Genomic DNA, 21,503 nt, shown 5'->3' on the forward strand with positions numbered 1-21,503 from the left:
CGTTGATTACACCGGGTCTCACGATCGGCAGCAAGCCAACCCCGCTCCCGTCCATGCTGAGGACTCACCTCCGCGCTCTCAGTTAGTGAAGGCAGCTGGGGGAGGGGGGTAGCGGGGGGTAGCAGGGGAAAGGGGGGGGGGGGGGGGGGGGGGGGGGGGGGGGGGGGGCTCTGTAACAGCACAGGTCGAAGGACCCAGACCCCTACACCCATCCAAACCCTCTACCTCTACCACGCCCTGGGCTGCAGTCGTGCAGGGGGCACAGGCAAGAGGGGTGAAGGGGCAAAGGTCCAGTCGCCCAAGCTAAAGCAGAAGCCTCCTATACCTGAAAGCCTAAAGCCCTTACCATGCTGAAAAGCCTAAAGCCCTTACCATGCTGAAAAGCAAGGGGAACTAGCTAAAAGTGGCACATGATATATGGTGGAACACATAGAGGGGTTGCAGGGAAGGCAAAGAGAACGAACAGGCATTTTTATAGCCCATGCAGACAGACAGGCAGACAGACAGACAGGTACAGACAGACAGACAGACAGACAGTGAAGCTGAGTCGGCGGTAGGCCAACAGGGGTCTGACAGAGGGATGTAACTGTTAGGATGAATGCAGTGAAGTGATATTGATCCCCCCTTTTTGCCTGGAGGCTGAGCACTCAGATTCCAGTCAGTCAGTGGGGGGGGGGGGGGGGGGGGGGGGGGGGGGGGGGGGGGGGGGGGGGGGGGGTTGGTAGAGGGAACAAGGATGTTGTCTGGCGATCCATACAGGAAATAACCAGTTCACATTAGCCTTGTTAATCGGTTCATCTCGCGCTGAGAGGGATGCACAAATGAAGTGAAGAAAACTGGAGACAAGCTTTTAGACTTCAGCATCCATCACTCAGCTCAGGCCCATCACACTCACTAATGCTCCTGAGCTGCCAGTGTCAGAGCTAAGTGGTCAGTGAGGGGGGAAAAAAACCAAAAAACACCCCCCCAAAAAAAACTAGTACACTGTGTCTCAAACGAGACCCTTCACAAACCGAATGCCTCGGACAGACGAACAGCTCCTGCGTTAATAGGATGCTCGTTGTAATATTGGGACAGGGTAACAGTACTGCTTTACGCATTACTTCACTTTGATGCCGCTCTGCTCTGTGAGGGGGGGGGGGGGGGGGGTGGGGGGGCGTGTGTGTAACGCTTTATGAATGCATGGACTGCAGGCTTGTCCAGGCTGCATGCTGACAGTGCAGAGGGGGTGCGGGGGGGGCGGGGGGAGGAGGGGGGAGGCGCAGGATTGGGGAGTGGTGCGCTGGATCCCCATCAGGCAAGCTGTAGGGAGGGGGGCTGGGGACGTACCTTCCTGTGCAAGCGCGGCAGTGCTGGTGGTGGCAGCAGCAGGGCTGGTATGCTGCCGGCCCACTATTGGACAGAGAGGCGATAAGTTGGGAGGAGCTATGCAAATTAGTAACAGTCTGGGAGACACCTTACGAGGGATCCCTTTAAACGACCTTGAATCGCCACACGCCAAGAAACAGCACATGATCACCGTTACCACGGTTGTACAAGACAGACGCCCCGCATCACAACCGACCCAAAGCTGTTAACAAAGTGCAAAGTGGATACAGAGGAATAAAAAAAAAAAAAAAAAAGACAAAATTCACAGTACATTTCTTCCTGAAATACTAAACAGACTGAATATCGAGTTTTCTTGCCTGAACACCGCACTCCTGAATCGAAAGCTCCCAGGCCCTGTCTGAAGACTCTCTGCTCCTCAACCTAACCTACTGACAGCACTTACTCACAACACTTCAGTCTTCAACCTCATCATCACAGGCAGAAAGTGAGGAGAAGAGCACAAAACCCTTACCTGAGAAGTTTCTAGAAACCAGCATGGTGGTAAGAATGGCTCCCTAAAGAGAGAAAGAGACAGAGATGGATAGAGAGAGAGAGAGAGAGAGAGAAAGAGAGATAGGGTTTATTCCTCAAAGCAGAGGGGGATTTTGGGTCTCCAGTTACAGTAAGACCTGTCAGGAGAAGCAACAGTACCTTGAGTTTTCTCCGGGCGTTGAACTTTCGCAAACACTCCACTGTCTCCTGACGATGCATCATGGACGCCACTGTGGAACGTTGCTGCGTTGAGAAATTGAGAGAGAGATACAGAGAAACAAACAGACCGAAACAGAGAGAGAGAGGGAGAGAGAGAGAGAGAGAGAGAGAGAGAGAGGGGTGGGGGGGGGGGAGGGAGAGAGGGAGAGAGGGAGAGAGAGAGAGAGAGAGAGAGAGAGAGGAGAGGGAGAGGGAGAGGGAGAGGGAGAGGGAGAGGGAGAGAGGGGGGGAGAGAGAGAGAGAGAGAGGGAGAGGGAGAGAGGGGGAGAGAGAGAGAGAGGGAGAGAGGGAGAGAGGGAGAGAGAGAGAGAGAGAGAGAGAGAGAGAGAGAGAGAGATTCGTGTGAATGGAGTTTTACATGTTAAAGCTAAAGCAGATGAGACAAATTGGGATTAGATGTTTTAATTGTGCCTGATGTCTGCTCTCAGGGTGGGGGGCCTAAGATGCTGGATCAATTACAAACTCAGCAGAGATCCAGGACTCTGCTGAGATCTTAATGGACCTCAGTGGGCCGGGAATCTTTGAGGGCACTTACGCAGACCCACGGGTGTTTGAGAGCCTGTTCAGCCGTGATTCTCTTGGCTGGGTTAATCGTCAACATCTGATTAATCAAGTTCTTTGCCTCAGGAGTCACTGTGTCCCACTCTGGAGAAGGAAACTGAGAGGAGAAAACATACGCACGCGCGCGCGCACACACACACACACACACACACACACACACACACAGTGAGTTATACATCTGCAATAAGCACAAAAAGGTTTTGAGATTTATTTAGAAAGCAAAACAAACACATATACAGACATGTAGAAACACATACATACTCTGTCCCTCATGCATCCACACAAACACAAATACACGCATACATGCATACACACATACACACACGCACTTTCACTCTCTCTCTCACACACACACACACACACACACACGCACTCTCACTCTCTCACACACACACACTCACGCACTCTCACTCTCTCACTCACACGTACTCTCACTCTCTCACACACACACACACACACACACACACACGTACTCTCACTCTCTCACACACACACACAAACACATACATACGTACACACACACACTCACACACACAAAGGTTTACTCTCTCTCTCTCTCACACACACACATGTACACTCACACATACACACACACACACACACACACACACAAAGGTTTACTCAGAGACAAACTCTCTCTCTCTCACACACACATACACGTACACTCACACACACACACGTACACGTACACACACACACACACACACACACAAAGGTTTACTCAGAGACAAACTCTCTCTCTCTCTCTCACACACATACACGTACACACACACACACAAAGGTTTACTCAGAGACACACTCTCTCTCTCTCTCTCTCTCTCTCACACACATACACGTACACACACACACGTACACACACACACAAAGGTTTACTCAGAGACAAACTCTCTCTCTCTCACACACACACACACACACACACGGACACACACGGACACACACACACAAGACACACAGACACACGACACACGGACACACACAGATACAAACACACACACACACAGGTGTACACAGAGGTACTGCATGGGAGGGGGAGACAGTTCTGTGTGGTGACCATCTCTCTGCAATGCGTCAGGGGGCTGGAGGATCAATACTAGCACCGCAGTTTTCACTCACACACTATCACACATTAACACACTCAACACACAAACACACACATATGCACACAAAGCCACACACACTATCACACATTAACACACTCAACACACAAACACACACATATGCACACAAAGCCACACACACTATCACACATTAACACACTCAACACACAAACACACACATATGCACACAAAGCCACACACACTATCACACATTAACACACTCAACACACAAACACACACATATGCACACAAAGCCACACACACTATCACACATTAACACACTCAACACACAAACACACACATATGCACACAAAGCCACACACATTATCACACATTAACACACTCAACACACAAACACACACACAAAGCCACACATGCACACACAAGACACACACATATACACACACACTCACACAATCACAGATTAACACACTCAACACACACACACAGCCACACAAGACACATTAACACGCACACCAAAGCTTTCACTCACACAATTTCATAGATTAACACAGTCACACTCAACACACAAACACACACACGCAGCCACACATGGACATACACACACATAATCACAGATTAACACACTAAACACAGACACACTAAACACACCTACACACACACACACAAACATGCTTTTAAAAACAGGATCTGTGCTCAGCGTCAAGTCAAAAGAAAAAACAACAATAATTAGAGTCATAAACAAACAGACAGATTCATAAACTCCCCTAGACACACAGTGTGTCCCATTCATGCTAAGCTGTATCTGTTAGAGTGAGTGATACCGGCCTCACATTTGGCCTGGCGTTCAAATCCCACTGGATTTCGCAGGTCTGACCTGGGTAGATTTATTCACCTGATAATGAGGGTGACTAGTCAAACCTGAAAACAAAGTCAATGCACGACCTGACACTGAGGTTACATGAGCTTCTCAACCGACTATCAGCAACGCTATCAGCTCCAGCCGTACTGACGCAGAGCACAGAGTGGTCAGTGTGGAGCTCCAGTTGGACAGAATAGCAGAGAGACAGAGTGAAAGTGGCAGGCAGACAGACAGACAGACAGGCAGACAGACAGACAGACAGACAGACAGGCAGACAGGCAGACAGGCAGACAGGCAGACAGACAGACAGGCAGACAGACAGACAGAGAGACAGAGAGACAGACAGACAGACAGACAGAGGAACGGTGTTAGAGAAACAGATTGACTGAGGGACACAGGGAGTGGAAGGGCTGATTACATCACCGGCCGCAGACAGTACTCACGTCATAAGCTCCCGCCTTAATCTGCTGATACAGCTTGTGTTGATCTTCATCCCAGAAAGGAGGATAACCAACCAGCAGAATATACAGGATCACACCTGTGTGTGTGTGTGTGTGTGTGAGAGAGAGAGAGAGAGAGAGAGAGAGAGAGAGAGAGTTTGCGTGAGAACAAGTAATAATGTTAAGCTAGAGTCAGACAGCCCCAGAGAATTCTGGGATTGAGAAAGACTCACCACAGGCCCAGATGTCCACAGGTTTACCGTAGGGATCTTTCCTCAGGACCTCTGGAGACAGGTACCCTGGCGTCCCAGCGAAACCTGCACCCAAAAACAATGACAAACACCTGCATCACCAACAGGCATCTTCACTGTCCCACACTGCTACACTGCCCTTCACTGTACTACACTGCTCTTCACTGTACTACACTGCCCTTCACTGTACTACACTGCCATTCACTGTACTACACTGCCCTTCACTGTACTACACTGCCCTTCACTGTACTACACTGCTACACTGCCCTTTACTGTATTACACTGCTACTCTGCCCTTCACTGTACTACACTGCTACACTGCCCTTCACTGTACTACACTGCTACACTGCTCTTCACTGTACTACACTGCCCGTCACTGTACTACACTGCTACACTGCCCTTCACTGTACTACACTGCTACAGTCCCCTTCACTGTACTACACTGCTACCATGCCCCACACTGCTACACTGCTCTTCACTGTCCTACACTGTTCTATACTGTCTCATACTACTCTTCACTGTCCTACACTGTCTCATACTACTCTTCACTGTCCTACACAGTCTCATACTACTCTTCACTGTCCTACACTGTCCCATACTGCTCTTCACTGTCCTACACTGTCCCATACTGCTCTTCACTGTCCCACACTGTTGCATACTACTCTTCACTGTTCCGTACTACTTTTCACTGTCCTACACTGCTCTTCACTGTTCCATACTGCTCTTCACTGTTCCATACTGGTGACTTTTGACACAAATAATGACAGACTGGGCAGCAGACTGGTTCATGTGACTGGACTGATATGAGTAATATTGAGTGTAGCGCTCCAGACTCTGGGGAAGGATCTATGACACATAAACCCAAGGTTCAAAACATATTACATTTACTGAAATCACCCTTAATGCTGCATAACGTTACCACTGCCTGAGCAGATCTTCCAGAACTAATCAAATCAAGACCAGAAAAATAAGGCAATATCGACCGCTTTAATATCTGAGTTTAGTTTTCCATGTTAGGTAAACAGTTCAGATCCATTTTTTAGCTCTCCAGGGAACACTGAAGACCTTTTGAGTGCACTTGTGTGTGTGTGTGTGTGCATTATTACCCCGCACACCCTTTTTAACCCAAATGAGCCATGACTGCCCGAGTTTAGCAGAACTATGGGAACCTGCACTACTCACTACCCACAAGTCTGTTAAGAGTTTCAGCTTTTAAAGCCAGGAACTGCAACAGTGTCCTCCTGTTGGGCATACCTCCAACCTACTCACACACACACACACACACACACACACACACGGTCCAACAACCCCAGCACTAAAGCACTATGCCCATCTTTACCCTGTGCAGACACACACTGGCTTCCTGACTGACCCATGGCATGGCAGAGCTGCAGGCTGAGAAGACAGGGCACTGGGCACAGGGCACTGGGAACTGTGGCGTTGGCACCGCTCCAGTGGGTTTGGCACAGAAAACTGAGGACGTCTGCGGATATACCAGCACCACTGCAGTAGCACCAGAGCCTGGACATGAATCTCTGCCTCTCTCTCTCTCTCTCTCTCTCTCTCAGTCTGTTTGTTTCTCTGTATCTCTCTCTCTCTCTCTGTCTCTCTCTCTCTCTCTGTCCCCATCTCTCTCTCTCTCCCTCTCAGTCTGTTTGTTTCTCTGTATCTCTCTCTCTCTCTCTGTCTCTCTCTCTCTCTCTGTCCCCATCTCTCTCTCTCTCCCTCTCAGTCTGTTTGTTTCTCTGCCTCTCTCTCTCTCTCTCTCTCCCTCTCTTTGTTTCAGTCTGTTTGTTTCTCTGTATCTCTCTCTCTGTCTCTGTCTGTCTATCTCTCTCTCTCTGTCCCCATCTGTCTCTTTCTCTCTCTGTCTCTCTCTCTCTCTCTGTCTGTCTCTCTTTCTCTGTCTATCTCTCTCTCTCTCTCTGTCTATCTCTCTCTCTCTGTCCCCATCTGTCTCTCTCTCTCTCTCTGTCTGTCTGTCTCTCTCTCTGTCTGTCTCTCTCTCTGTCCCCATCTGTCTCTCTCTCTCTCTCTCTCCATGTATCTCTCTCTCTCTCTCTCTCTGTCCCTATCTGTCTCTCTCTCTCTCTCTCTGTCCCTATCTCTCTCTCTGTCTCAGGTTACCCCTAGGGAGGAGGCAGGTAATTACTTTTGCTCTGTTCTGATTCTGGTTTTCTCTGATGTAAACCTGAAGCACAGGACAGGTCTTAAATAAGGACTTAGAGTAACCATCTCTCTCACCCTGCCTGCTTCTCCAAAGAGATTTTCAACTTCCAACAGCAGACAGTGCAGCGCCACAGACAGACTGGCCTATAGAGGCAGACTGGGTTACAGAGGCAGACTGGCCTGTAGAGGCAGACTGGGTTACAGAGGCAGACTGGCCTATAGAGGCAGACTTGGTTACAGAGGCAGACTGGCCTGTAGAGGCAGACTGGGTTACAGAGGCAGACTGGGTTACAGAGGCAGACTGGGTTACAGAGGCAGACTGGCCTGTAGAGGCAGACTGGGTTACAGAGGCAGACTGGCCTGTAGAGGCAGACTGGGTTACAGAGGCAGACTGGGTTACAGAGGCAGACTGGCCTGTAGAGGCAGACTGGGTTACAGAGGCAGACTGGGTTACAGAGGCAGACTGGCCTGTAGAGGCAGACTGGGTTACAGAGGCAGACTGGCCTGTAGAGGCAGACTGGCCTGTAGAGGCAGACTGGGTTACAGAGGCAGACTGGGTTACAGAGGCAGACTGGGTTACAGAGGCAGACTGGCCTGTAGAGGCAGACTGGGTTACAGAGGCAGACTGGCCTGTAGAGGCAGACTGGCCTGTAGAGGCAGACTGGGTTACATAGGCAGACTGGGTTACAGAGGCAGACTGGCCTGTAGAGGCAGACTGGGTTACAGAGGCAGACTGGGTTACATAGGCAGACTGGGTTACAGAGGCAGACTGGCCTGTAGAGGCAGACTGGGTTACATAGGCAGACTGGGTTACAGAGGCAGACTGGGTTACAGAGGCAGACTGGGTTACAGAGGCAGACTGGGTTACAGAGGCAGACTGCCGTACGCTGAACAGATGATGCAAGTTATGCCGGGATTTCAGCATTTTCAAGCCAAAATGACTGTCTGGAGCAATCTGTGTCCACTTTATTCAAATCACGGCAGCTTCCTCCAGTCCACTCATAAGACATGTCAACAAGGAGAACCAGGTCAGTAGTGCTGTTTTCTAAAGTAAACATCATCAAGCAAACCACTGCAACCCACTGACAAAGCAAAAATAAACCACAAAATAAAATGTACACAAATACCATTTGATCTGAAGTCGGACAGACAGGAAGAGAGGACTCCCTGAGCATGTATGGTTAAAGTTCAAAAGGTCACTCACCAAACCAAGCCTGCTGGTCACCCTGTACCTCAATGGCCAGCCCAAAATCAGCCAGTTTCACTGCCGCCCCCTTCATCTTACTGGCCAGGAGCAGATTCTCAGGCTGCAGACAAACAAGGAGAGTTATTATTACAGTCTAGCAAACAGAACACAAGCAAAACAACATCAACATGATAATAATCACCAACAACTTCATTATCACACAATCACCACTATCATCATCACACCATCATCATGTGATCATACCATGACATATGATCACATGATTCTTAAGTGTGAGACTGTAAACTCTGTGCCGTGCTGTGCAAAGCTGAGGGACTCTGTGCTGTGCTCTGTAAAGCTGAGGGACTCTGTGCCGTGCTGTGCAAAGCTGAGGGACTCTGTGCCGTGCTGTGCAAAGCTGAGGGACTCTGTGCTGTGCTCTGTAAAGCTGAGGGACTCTGTGCTGTGCTGTGCTGTGCTGAGGATAAAACTCAGGGACTCTGTAAAGTGCAAAGCTGCATGACTCTTCGGTGCTAGTGAAGGTTTATAAAGGGATAAACGGAGAAAGGACATGCACTGTCTCATATCATGTCGTTTTCATCACATGACACAAAAGACACCTGACCCCTGCTAATTACATATGACAACATACAGGACACATAATGATTATCATATTCCAGATTATCCATGAAACTAAAACTGAAACCAGCCAAAGACACAGGACAGAGAGACATCTGCCATAAATGCACTGTGTGCACTGTCTGTGGTTTGTGTGTGAGTGTATCCCGTGTGTGTGTGTCCTGCGTGTCTGTGTGTACGAGGTTTAAGTGTTATTCAGAGACTACGTGCTCTCCTTCACGCTCTGTCCACGGGCCTGTAGCCATAGTAACCATTGCTGCGCTTTGTATGAATTGTTGAGATGACATAATGTAAGTTAAAAGGAGAGAAAAACAAACACAGGTCAGCACAGTATGTGCACACCCGCAGAGACACACGCGTGGGCACATGCAGACAAACACACATACATGAACAAACACAAACACACACACGCACATACACAAAGAGGGAGAGAGAGACAGAGATAGAGACAGAGAGAGAGAGAGAGAGAGAGAGAGAGAGAGACTCACACAGACACAAACACAGGGTATGTCATTCTTGATAAACTGGCTGATAAATCACTGAATTATCCCCTATATTCAAACATATGGCCCCAGGGAGACATGAGAAATGTATTCTTACAGAAGGCCTACACCGGGATTTCCTGCATGACTGAACTGAAAATGAAGGATCCTGCGGCTAAATCCTCCCACAGGAGAGTAAGTTGCTGCAACAATCGTTGTCATAGCAACCTACAGGTAAACCTCTGCTCTGCACAGCGCAGCACAGCACAGCCGCAGCCGCAGCCGCAGTCGCAGCCGCAGACAACCAAGAGTGACCAAAAGAGAAAATATGACATCAGCAGAAACTTTTACGAAACAGAACGTTTTCACAACTGTGTCGCTATTATTTAAATGATCAACAAATTTTTTCTTCCACAGACCAGTATTTACCAGTGTTGTCTTTTGTTTAAATCATAATGTTCAGAGAGTACGATGGCACATGACTAAACTAGTGAAAACAGCTTTAAATGCTGTGTTATAGACCAATAACTAAAGACACTAAAGACACTCCTTTGACCCAACTCCTCAGAGAACAAATAAGAACAACAACAACACGATTACACATCACTCAGAGAGTGAGTATATGTGTGTGTGTGTGTGTGTGTGTGTGTGTGCATGCCTGCCTGCCGGCCTGTAGTATTCTATGTATGCGTTTGTGTGTACGTATGTATTTGTGTGTATCCACCTGTGCATGTGTCTGGTAGTCTTCGTGTGTGTGTGTGTGTGGTAGTGCACCATGTCTGCTGATGAGCCTCAGTGTGATCCCAGGGCTGCGTCTGAGCCTGTGTTTATAAAGAGACGACTGACTGCGTCTACACTGTTTACACAGAGCAATGCAGGAAAAGAGGAGTGAAAATCTGTCCCGTAAAAAATGTTCCAGTGTTTAAGCCAGACTGTTTGTGTGTCCAAGACCACACTGTCTCTCTCAATCCGTCTCTCTCTCTCTTGCTCCTGACAACTGAACAGGGTGTCTTAACACACCACAGTCTGCCTGAACAGCAGTCCGTTCCCTCATAAGTTTCATCATTTGAGAGAGAGAGAGAAAGAGAGCGAGAGAGAGAGAGAGAAAGAGAGAGAGAGTGGGTGACGCAGGGCATCACCATGGACACACTGGAAATCTGTGGTGTGTGTGTGGTTGTCATGGTGACAGACTCTCCCTCACCTTCAGGTCTCGGTGAACAATGTCATGCTGGTGAATGTAATTGACGCTTTCCAGGATCTGATTGATACACTGACTGCAAAAAACATAACAGAAATGAAAACAGAGAGAGGGAATGAGAGAGGGAGAGAGAGAGAGAGAAGTGAGGCCATTATGCAGAAAGATGAGTAAAAACATTAAAGTGGTTTAATATGACAATACAGCGGAATACAACGACTGAGCTTCATTACTAGGGTTGGGTATCATTTGGGTTTTTTCTGATACCAGTGCTAAAACGATACCTTTCAAATGGTGCCGGTGCCTAAACGGTGCCTGAACCGATACACACAAAACGAAGGTCGACGACATTTAAAAAAATGGCTTTTTTTATTCCTAAGGCAAATTTGAACTTCAAATTGAACAATATATTAACTTAACATCTCAAATATATAAATATAAATAAATACAAAACACTTAACAAACTTACATGACAAATAAACCTAACCAAACTACAGTAATGTAACACTAAATAGCAGTTACAGTAATAATAACAGCAAAATACATTTTGTGTTGGAATTCTTCGCATTCTACAAACCCCAGCTTCAAACTTCAGAAATTCTTTTGCAGAAATATTATCATATTTGCTTCCTCCAGCATGTTGTGTCACCTGACCTGAATACTGCGTGCTGATTCGCTCACCAAATTTATCGGGTTGTGCTCAAGAACAGCATTGGTGTTTGATGTTTTTGGCTGCAAAATGTGAACTTACAATGCCTTAACAATGGACAATAACAGCTTTTGTGACAACACGTATTTAGGGGTTCAGGATGTGCTAAGTGTTAAGAATAACTCACAACACTCAGTTTGTTTTTTTTTAAAGGACAGTGTCTATCGGTTTTTGCAAATGAACTCTTCAAATATTTCAATCGACAGCTCAGGCATCGAAACGAGGCACCGAAATCTGTTGTGATTTGGTCCAGTAGATACCGACCGTACAGGAACCGGTGCCATATTGGCACTGGATTTCAGTACCCACCCCTATTCATTACTGTAAATAATTATGGTTTGGGAGTATTTCTATTTTACTTGAGCATAAACATTTACGGCAACTTTCGCTGTTACTTCACTATGTTCTCCGAAGCAAAAGCTATCACTGTTACTCACTGTTACTCACTGTTACTCCCATACATTTCCCCGCATACCTTTGTTATTTACTACAATATTAAATCAGTGGAAAACAACAAATATGCAAATACACACAGGATTTCTCTCAGTGAAATCATTCAGTTAATTTACACCCTCCGTTAGACTAGATTAGCGTCCTTGTGGTTGTCATGGTAACGGCCAGCTTTACACTGCATGAACAGTATGAGAATACCTCAGTCTCATTTCAGCTCTGCTAACAATCACTCTGTTCTTCACATCACAGTATTAGCTAATGGGTTTTTTTTTTTGGTAAAGTCCCTCTAATTTCGTCCAGTGATCGTGTCAGGACTCCTGAGGGTTTCTGTATAGCCACCAAAGTGACTCCGAAATGAACTAACACCATGTCTCCTGTTCTTGACAGAAAGAACATAGCAGACTGGATTTCTTTTCTGTTTACAGTTTGTAAGAAAGACTTTTATATATGTTTTTATCTAAGACTTTTGACAAGAAGAAGGAAAGACAATTAAAAAAAAGCAGTAGGGCCGGCGTCACTGACTTACTCTTTTGATACTTAAGTACATGTAATATCAGAAACCTTAAAACTTCCACTTCAACGTCTTCTTTATCTACTGGGCACATTAGACAACACTGAACGACACACAGAACAGGTGTCGTTACTCTACTGATCAGTGCAAAACAGCCAAAGGTCAAGAGACAAGGTCAAAGGGCAAGGAGAACTCGACTTGTTGTCGCTAACACCACAGAACTAGTGAGTAGTGTATATGTTTGAGTTTAGGCTATAGTGCAGGTAAGTACGGTTTACATTATAGTATGAGTGAGTACTGAGCATTCTGTAGTACAGGTGAGTATTGAGTGTGCTGTAGTACAGGTTTATATGGTATCTGTCACAACTCATATTGTAGGGTGATGTGTATAGCACTGATGTGTACAGTACTGTCTGTCCATGTGTAGTGCTATATTAGTGTAGTAAAGCATAAGAGGGGTTCAGTAGAGTAGAGTATAAGTGAGCATTATATTTGTATGAAATGAGTATAGTATCCCACCAGTGAGTATGGTACTTGGGTTTGTATATTATAGTACAGGTGAATGCTGTATGTGTGGGTTTGTACGTTATAGCACAGGTGAGAATTGTATGTGTGGGTTTGTACATTATAGTACAGGTGAGTACCGTATGTGTTGGTGTGTATACTATAGTTCACATGAATGTAGTACAAACTTGTAAATATAAATGAGTTAGGTTAGTACTGTAAGGTGTTGGGTGTCTATGGTAGGGTGGTGAGTTTTATACTTGTTAGTACGGACCCTGGAGGTTTTGATGAGAACGGAGATAGTTTATAGGTGGGGTAGTTTAAGGATGTGCGACTGAATAAATCCACTGACTCCACTTAAGAGAAGAGGAGTTAAAGGGCCCACCTGGCATCAGCTTCACTGTAATACTCTCTGGCCACAATGTCCTCAAACAGTTCTCCACCAGTCACACTGCAGAGAGAGAGACAGAGAGAGAGAGAGAGGGGGGGGGGGTGGAGGAAGGGGGAGAAAGAGAGATAGACAGATAGATAGAGTGAGAGAGAGAGAGAGAGAGAGAGAGACAAAAGACAGTGTGTGTTGTGAGGCTTAAGTGGATTTTATCAGCTTTGCGTACTGAGCATGCTAGCGTCATCTCACGCAGATACACATGCACACACACGCACACGGGCATGCGCGTACACACACGTACACAAGTGTACGCTCATGTACACGTACAGATACCCACGCATGCATACACACACGTGCACGCACACACACACACACACACACACACACACTCATGCACGCACACATTCACAAACCCACATGCATGCGTCATTAATTAGCAGTCACTACACTGTGAAATTACAGGGAAATTGGAGGGAGAATACAGAGGAAATTGGAGGGAAAATGCCATGTTTGCAATCACTTATGTATGTGTTGGAAGTGTGTTTATTCAAGCCAAACCATCATAGACTGAATGCCAGCTGCACACTGTGCCCTGAACGTTCTGTACCAAACCCCGTGATGTCATAATAAATAGCATTACTGGACACAGAGAAAACTAGTGCACATTTGAACGGACTTCATACTCCACACACCAGCTTCTGGCAACCTCAACTTTACTGGGGTTTTCTGCAGCGTAATTAGTTCACTCTGGACACATAAGGGGAGTGGAGTGAGTTGGCTGTGTGCTTGAGTCAACTCTGTTTGTACAACGTGTTTTATTTACCGTTCATTTTGTTTATTGTTCAGGTAAATAAAAACAGCAAACAAAGGCCAAGCTTGTATGTCCTACTCACAGATCAAAGACCAGGTAATGAAAGCCCTCCTCCGCAATACTGTCATGAAGCCGAACTGAGAGAGAGAGAGGGAGAGAGAGATAGGGGCACTGTATTATTTGAAGCATCATAATCTCAGGTTGTACTGAAAACAATGGCATGTTTAACAATGCACTCATTACAGTGTTCTCAAACACACACACACAAACATACACAAATAGGCACATCCACACATACATACACACACACCCACACACATACACATAAACATGCACACACATACACACACATCCCATACACAACTGTGTCACTTTACAGGAGAACTATAAGTTGTGACTGAGAGTCAGTGTCTGACAGAGAGAGCGAGAGAGAGAGAGACAGGGAGAAGGAGAGGAAGAAAGAGGGAGAGAGAGAGAGAGAGAGAGAGAGAGAGAGAGAGAGAGAGGGAGAGAGAGAGGGAGAGAGACAGAGAGAGGGAGAGAGAGGGAGAGACAGGGAGAAGGAGAGGAAGAAAGAGGGAGAGGGAGAGGAAGAGAGAGAGGGAGAGAGAGAGAGAGAGAGACAGGGAGAGGGAGAGAGACAGAGAGAGGGAGAGGGAGAGAGAGAGAGACAGGGAGAGGGAGAGGAAGAAAGAGGGAGAGAGAGAGAGAGACAGGGAGAGGGAGAGGGAGAGGAAGAGAGAGAGGGAGAGAGAGAGAGAGAGAGAGGGAGAGAGAGAGAGAGAGAGAGAGAGAGAGGGAGAGAGAGAGACAGGGAGAGGGAAGAGAGAGAGGGAGAGAGAGAGAGAGAGAGAGACAGAGGAAGAAAGAGGGAGAGAGAGAGAGAGACAGGGAGAGGGAGAGAGAGAGGGGGAGAGAGAGAGAGAGAGAGAGAGAGAGAGAGAGAGAGAGAGAGAGAGAGAGAGAGAGAGAGAGAGAGAAAAAGGAACAACTCATTCCTGTTTCTCGCCTTTTGTCATTACTGGTTAGCATTAGTGTGACTTTATTATTTCAATGCTTTGGCTACATTGTAAACTAAACATCCACACCAATAAAACAAACAGAACTGAACTGAGAAAAGCACAGAAAGAGGGTGAGTGTTTGTGTGTGTGTGTGTGTGTGAGAGAAAGAGAGACAAACACAGACGTTACCTGGGTATTAAAAGGTAACAACAAACTCATCTCAAAACACTGACACTTGACCTTTGACATTATTAATTATGACACACGGAATTGGACACATGGAATCCCAGTGCTTCGTTACTGCCCGGGTTCCCAATACGACATCAGTCAAACGGGTCAAGAGAATGACAGCAGGGCAAGTGTGATCTGTGGCAACCTGAAAACGCTTAAACACACACCGAGCAAACCTCGCAACAAAGGAGCTGCCACTGTAAACAAACGACTAATAATATCTTTAAGACAACACTGGAAAGGATGAGGCAGGCCAACTATTCACGCCAGACTTCTGAATATAAACTACAGCGTCCCAGCATAGCCGGGATCAGGCTCCGGCTCACGCCGCGGGGAGGGGAGGGGGGGGGAGTAGAGCCAGACACGATCAGAGGGCTGAAAGAAAACGCCCAAACGAATCCACGCAGTCACTAATGCCACACGGCCCACAGAGCTCCGGGCCCCAGACTCAGGCTCCGCACAGGACAGCTGAGTCAACCAAGGCCTTCATGTCTGATTAACACAAACCCTGTGTGACTCCAAGTCTGCACAGTGACTATCCTCAAAACCTCCCTCATCTCCTCCCAGCTCCGTCTGTCCCCAAATCCCCTAAAAGCACTTTCACCACCCTGCACACGCAGGGAGAGGACGCCCCCACCCCCCCACCCCACCCCTCGCCCAGCCCTACAGCCTGCCTTTCTCTCAGGGTTTTTCCCTTTTCTAGGTTCTGAGGGACTTCGGGTTCTGACATGAACCCGCCCATGGCAGGAGCCCGGTTCTCTGGAGCTGTTCTGAGACACTGGGTCTGGTTTAATAGCCCTGGATTGGCTCGACTCAATTCAACTGACATGAACCCTGCTCCTCCACTGGCCAATGAGAGAAGAGAGGAACTTGAATGGCTTCTTTCGCTCATTTAGCTTTAGCATTTAGCCCCTGGTGAGTCTTCTGGAACCTTCTGACCAGAGATGAAGAGAGGGGAGCGGGGGGGGGGGGGGGGTGGAAAGAGAGAGTAACAGCAGACAAGGCTCAGGAGGTCACACCGCACCAGCAGCCCTGTTCAGACTGCACACTCAGCGCTCTCTCTCTCTCTCTCTCTTTCTCCCTTTCTCTCTCACTCTCTCTCTCTCTCTCTCTATATCTCTCTGTGTCTCTATATCTCTCTCTGTCTCTCTCCCATTGCATTTTTTTCTGCATTTATCTGCAGCCTAAGCAGAAACCACGACAGGTCGCCCCTTCTAGAAGGCAGTGAGACAGACGAGACCGGGGGAGCAGAGCACAGAAAAAGGGAGAGAGAGGAACAGACGGATGGAGAGACAGAAAAAGGGAGAGAGAGGAACAGACGGATGGAGAGACAGAAAAAGGGAGAGAGAGGAACAGACGGATGGAGAGACAGAAACAGGGAGAGAGAGGAACAGACGGATGGAGAGACAGAAAAAGGGAGAGAGAGGAACAGACGGATGGAGAGACAGAAAAAGGGAGAGAGAGGAACAGACGGATGGAGAGATAGAGCAGAAGGTAAAGGAATGAGAGAGTAGGAAAGTAGCACAGAGACTGAAGGAGGAGAGAAAATGATTCTGGGCGATGAAAACGGGGGTGGGGGTGGGGGGGTGGGCGCTTAAAAATGCAGTAACTGTAACAGAAAAAAGATATGACAACAGGACAGAAATAGCAAGACAGGGACAGAGGTGACATTAAGATGAACACACACACACACACACAGATACACACTTCAACACTGCTACACCCACCCACCCACACAACATCTCCCAACATACACACATGCACATGGACACACACACACATATACGTCAATACTCCTAGCTTTCTGTCTCCAACTCTCTGTCTACGTCCATCTGTGTATCGTTCACTCACTGTCTTTCTCTCATTCACCCTTTTTCTGTGATATGACTGCTTTTTGAGGCAGACCGTGGGGTGTGATGGCGTTACAAAAGATAGACAATACACAAACACACACAGACACACACATGGATAATGACACACAGACACACAAATGAACATACATACACAGACACACACACACACACACCTGGACATCAACACACAGACACAGATACACTCAGACATACACACACAGACTCACCAATGTTGGGATGCTTGAGCAGTCGACAGATTCGGGCCTCACGGTCCAGTTTCTGATGATCTGTCCAGGACAGAGAGAGAGAGAGAGAGAGAGAGAGAGAGACAGAGATTAAAAATGGTTTTAATAAAGTCAGACACTATGGCTGGTTGTCTTGTGGTAAAGACAGGCAGACAGTAGCCTGTACACTAGCATCGGTGGCAGAATCAGCCTCTGACTCTGTTCACTTACACACACACACACACACACACACACACAGGAGTCACGCTTCAGTAGGTAGAGGAAACCACACTGCTTACACAATATAAACCCCACTGCTTAGGCAATACTGCTAATTTGGGAATTTCATTAGGTTGGTCAAGAAAAACCAATGCATTGTTTCAGGAGTAAAATAAAACAAACTTCTGCCACACGTTGTGTACGATACAACTAAGATATTGACTTTAATCACCACAGAGAGCACAAGAACTGGTGGATTCCAAACTCTTCACATAGACATTTCATTTCAAAAATGCACAACAGAATGGGAGCTTGCCAGTTAGAATCACCGTCTCTCCTTACTGCCTTATATGGCCATACTTCCTCTCCTTACTGCCTTATATGGCCATACTTCCTCCCCTTACTGCCTTATATGGCCATACTTCCTCTCTTTACTGCCTTATATGGCCATACTTCCTCTCTTTACTGCCTTATATGGCCATACTCAGAGGTGGGTAGAGTAAGCAAAACTGTAGTGAGTAAAAGTATTGTTACTTTAAAATAATAATGATGACTCATGTAGAAGTAAAAGCATTCATCAAAATAACGACTTGAATATGAGTAAAACAAGAGTCTCATAAAATGACTACTCAAGTACCCAGTAACTTCATATGACGATTTATTGCATCTATAATGTATTTACATTCTAATGTATCAGAATATCAGTTATGCCCAAAATGAAAATTTAAAGTGCTTGTCCAATAAGCACAACCAAAAATCAGCTCATTCAAGCACTAAATCATATTCCTAATAAAAAAATAATAATTAAAAATAATAAATTCTATATTTACCAAATAACCTAAATTAGAAACAGAATCAACATAAAGACAAGCCTCAAATAGCAGAGCCATTCTATCCTCTATGCTTAGTAAAATTGTGTGCTTAGTAAAATTGTGTGCTTGGATGCACGACTGACATTCATTACAAACTCATCTAAAGTTGGCACCATCTTGTCTTTTAGTAATTTTCTCTGTAACTTTACATTTACTTTAAAAAGCTGTGTGTGTGCGCGCGGGGTTGTAACTGAGAATTCTGAGCCCCCTGCTCCATTACCAAGGGGCGGGTTGTGGCCAGCTTAGGCCTATTTCATAACATAAAGCAACCAGTAAAAAGGTTTCGCCGCTGTTGTTCGTTTGGGGACGTTAGAATACGAAACGGAAAATGTTGCGACTACTCCGTCACAAGAGACAGAAACCAGAGGATGCAGGTGAAGAGCTTACTGAAAGTTTGGTGCAATGTCCGAGATCTCCGAAATCTCTTCTCCGTCGTTGAAACGAGCGCTGTAGCAACACTCTTCTCTGTTTCATGAAGCTCAGATAGCTGACGCTAGCTCCCTACATGCTCTCTCTCTAGCTCATAATGCTACTGTGCTAACAATGTTTGTAAGTACTGCTGATTGTCTTATAAACGTGTATTAAAGCACTCGACGTCGTAGAAGCTGTGCGCGTGTGAATAAAACTCATTTAATAAATTAAATAAAAGTAGTGAGAAGTGTGTAGTCTAATGTAACAGAGTACTATTAGATTAGTTTTTTAAATCGTTAATGTACTTGAGTAAGAGTGAAAAGTATTACGCATTAAAACTGCTTCTATAAGTACAATTTATTGAAAAAAGTTACTTAAGTACATGTAACAGAGTATTACTTCCTCTCCTGACTTCCTTATATGGCTGTACTTCCTCTCCTTGCCACTTAATATGGTAATGGTTCCATTTCTTACTACCTTATATGGCCCTACTTCTTCTCATTTAACAACATGGGAGGTTTTTGTTTGTTTTACCAGGTTTACTGTCTCACTTTCCATTATCTGTGGTTAAACTAGGAGTTGAACTCCAGGCTAAAGGTCATTTAGGGTGTTGGGGATGAAAACTAGATGTGTGTATTTATTCAGGAATCAGTGACTCAAGATACAGAAACACACGCAAAAACATGCTCATTAACTCACACACACACACTCTCTGTGTTCATGTTCAAAACCCATCAGCCGCAGTGAATCATCACATCACACATTCACTCCACTGACACAGCAAAACCAGAGCCGTCTGTGTGTACACACACACACACGCCCCCATATACACCACTTTGTTACAGGACGACTCTTTCTCCTTCTGTGTGTGTGTGTGTGTGTGTGTACTTGCACTCAGCTCTGGTCTGTTGATCTATAATGTAGTAGTCAGATTGAGTTCACAACAAATTAGCCTTCCAGCCATTTCAAAGACACACACAGACACACACACACGCAGGCACACACACACACACACACACACACACACACACACACACACACACACACACACACACACACACGCAGACACACATTGAGTTCCTCCACCACACTGCTCCTCCTCTCTCCCAACATTCGTTCACTCTCTTCGTTCAAGCTCTCTCTCCTTCCCTCTCAGAGAGATTAAACCACACTGCACCTACACTGACACATCTGCACTAACACACCCACACCACACTCAGCACTCACTCGTACAACCGCTGCTCTCTCTCTGTCTATCGACACAGTTTTCCCTGTGTCCCTCTGCACAGTTTCCCCTCCCTCTGTGTTTGGACACAGCTTTGTGTCTGTGTGTCGTCAGACATGCTGTATGAAGCACAGCATCTGATTCCACCAACACTGAGGAGAGGACCAGCGTACGGAGGAGGAGGGAGGCATGACGGAGAGAGAGGAAGAGAGATAGACAGAGTGGCCGTAACTGAGAGCAGAATAGAGGAAAAATACGACACAGGGCAAAAGACTGATGGAGAGAGAGAGAGAGAGAGAGAGAGAGAGAGAGAGAGAAATGTGAGTGAATGAGTACGTAAGCTGAGGATCCATTACAGCACTGCCTCAGTTCCCAGAAACAATGGAGCTCACTCATTCAACATTAAATATTCATCCTTCCATCCCTCCATCCATCCATCACCCCATTTATCATCCATAAAACCTCCTCAGCACACACAGGCGGTCAACTCACCCAACTGCATTCAGCGTAATCCTCAAACTGGGCATTCCAACACCATCGCCTCCCTTACACACACACGCACACTCAGGGGCCATTCATCACAGCCGCCACATAAATTAACACAACACACTGATGATTATTTCTGATTTGCTGCTTTTGTCTGAAAAATCAAACCGATGAGAGCTCGGAGTGGTGGTTTATATTTATTTGTTCAGTGTGGGCAGAAAAAAGGAGGGAAAAAAAAAGATGGAGCACACACTTGAGGGGGAATCGAGGTGTTTAGTCGTGTGAGTGAATGGTCAACGACTCTGCGTCAGTTTTTATTTTCGTTGTTGGTTTTTTTTTCCACCATGTGGCTCAGCTCCAAGTCAATCTAACCTCTCTGAGTGACAGATGGAGAAGGTCAGTGTGAGTGTGCGCGTGTGTGAGTGTGTGCGTGCGTGTACGTGCGTGCATGTGTGTGTGTGTGTGTGTGTGTGTATGTGTGCTTTTCTTATTTCTGTCTTCTATGAGATTCACTCTCATGTTTAGAGGTCAGAGGTATGGAGTAAGTAGAGTGAGGTCAGTGTGACGTGGACACAGTAAATGTGTTTGCAGTGTGTGTGTTTGAGTTGAGTGCATGTTGAGTGTGTGATCTGTGTGTGTGTGTGTGTGTGTGTGTGTGTGTGCATGTGCGTGTGTGCTGTAGG

General features: G+C 46.4%; 1 protein-coding gene across 2 annotated transcripts in view; it reads right to left on the bottom strand.

Annotated features, from left to right (window-relative positions):
• Nucleotides 1-21,503, bottom strand: part of camk2g1 (calcium/calmodulin-dependent protein kinase (CaM kinase) II gamma 1) — a 55,093-nt gene that overhangs the window by 17,140 nt on the left and 16,450 nt on the right. Inside the window, exons 3-13 of one of the 2 annotated variants that reach the window (XM_030775184.1) lie at nucleotides 17,611-17,670; nucleotides 14,381-14,435; nucleotides 13,485-13,550; nucleotides 10,929-11,001; nucleotides 8,625-8,727; nucleotides 5,234-5,317; nucleotides 5,004-5,098; nucleotides 2,615-2,737; nucleotides 2,020-2,103; nucleotides 1,841-1,883; nucleotides 1,330-1,392 (exon numbers count right to left, since the gene is read on the bottom strand). In XM_030775184.1, coding sequence (XP_030631044.1) covers nucleotides 1,330-1,392; nucleotides 1,841-1,883; nucleotides 2,020-2,103; nucleotides 2,615-2,737; nucleotides 5,004-5,098; nucleotides 5,234-5,317; nucleotides 8,625-8,727; nucleotides 10,929-11,001; nucleotides 13,485-13,550; nucleotides 14,381-14,435; nucleotides 17,611-17,670 — 849 coding nt within the window. The remainder of the gene's footprint in view (nucleotides 1-1,329; nucleotides 1,393-1,840; nucleotides 1,884-2,019; nucleotides 2,104-2,614; nucleotides 2,738-5,003; nucleotides 5,099-5,233; nucleotides 5,318-8,624; nucleotides 8,728-10,928; nucleotides 11,002-13,484; nucleotides 13,551-14,380; nucleotides 14,436-17,610; nucleotides 17,671-21,503) is intronic. The other variant, XM_030775183.1, reaches the window with a different exon arrangement.

The sequence above is a fragment of the Chanos chanos genome, chromosome 5 (assembly GCF_902362185.1).
Source record: "Chanos chanos chromosome 5, fChaCha1.1, whole genome shotgun sequence".
NCBI classification, from domain to species: domain Eukaryota; kingdom Metazoa; phylum Chordata; class Actinopteri; order Gonorynchiformes; family Chanidae; genus Chanos; species Chanos chanos.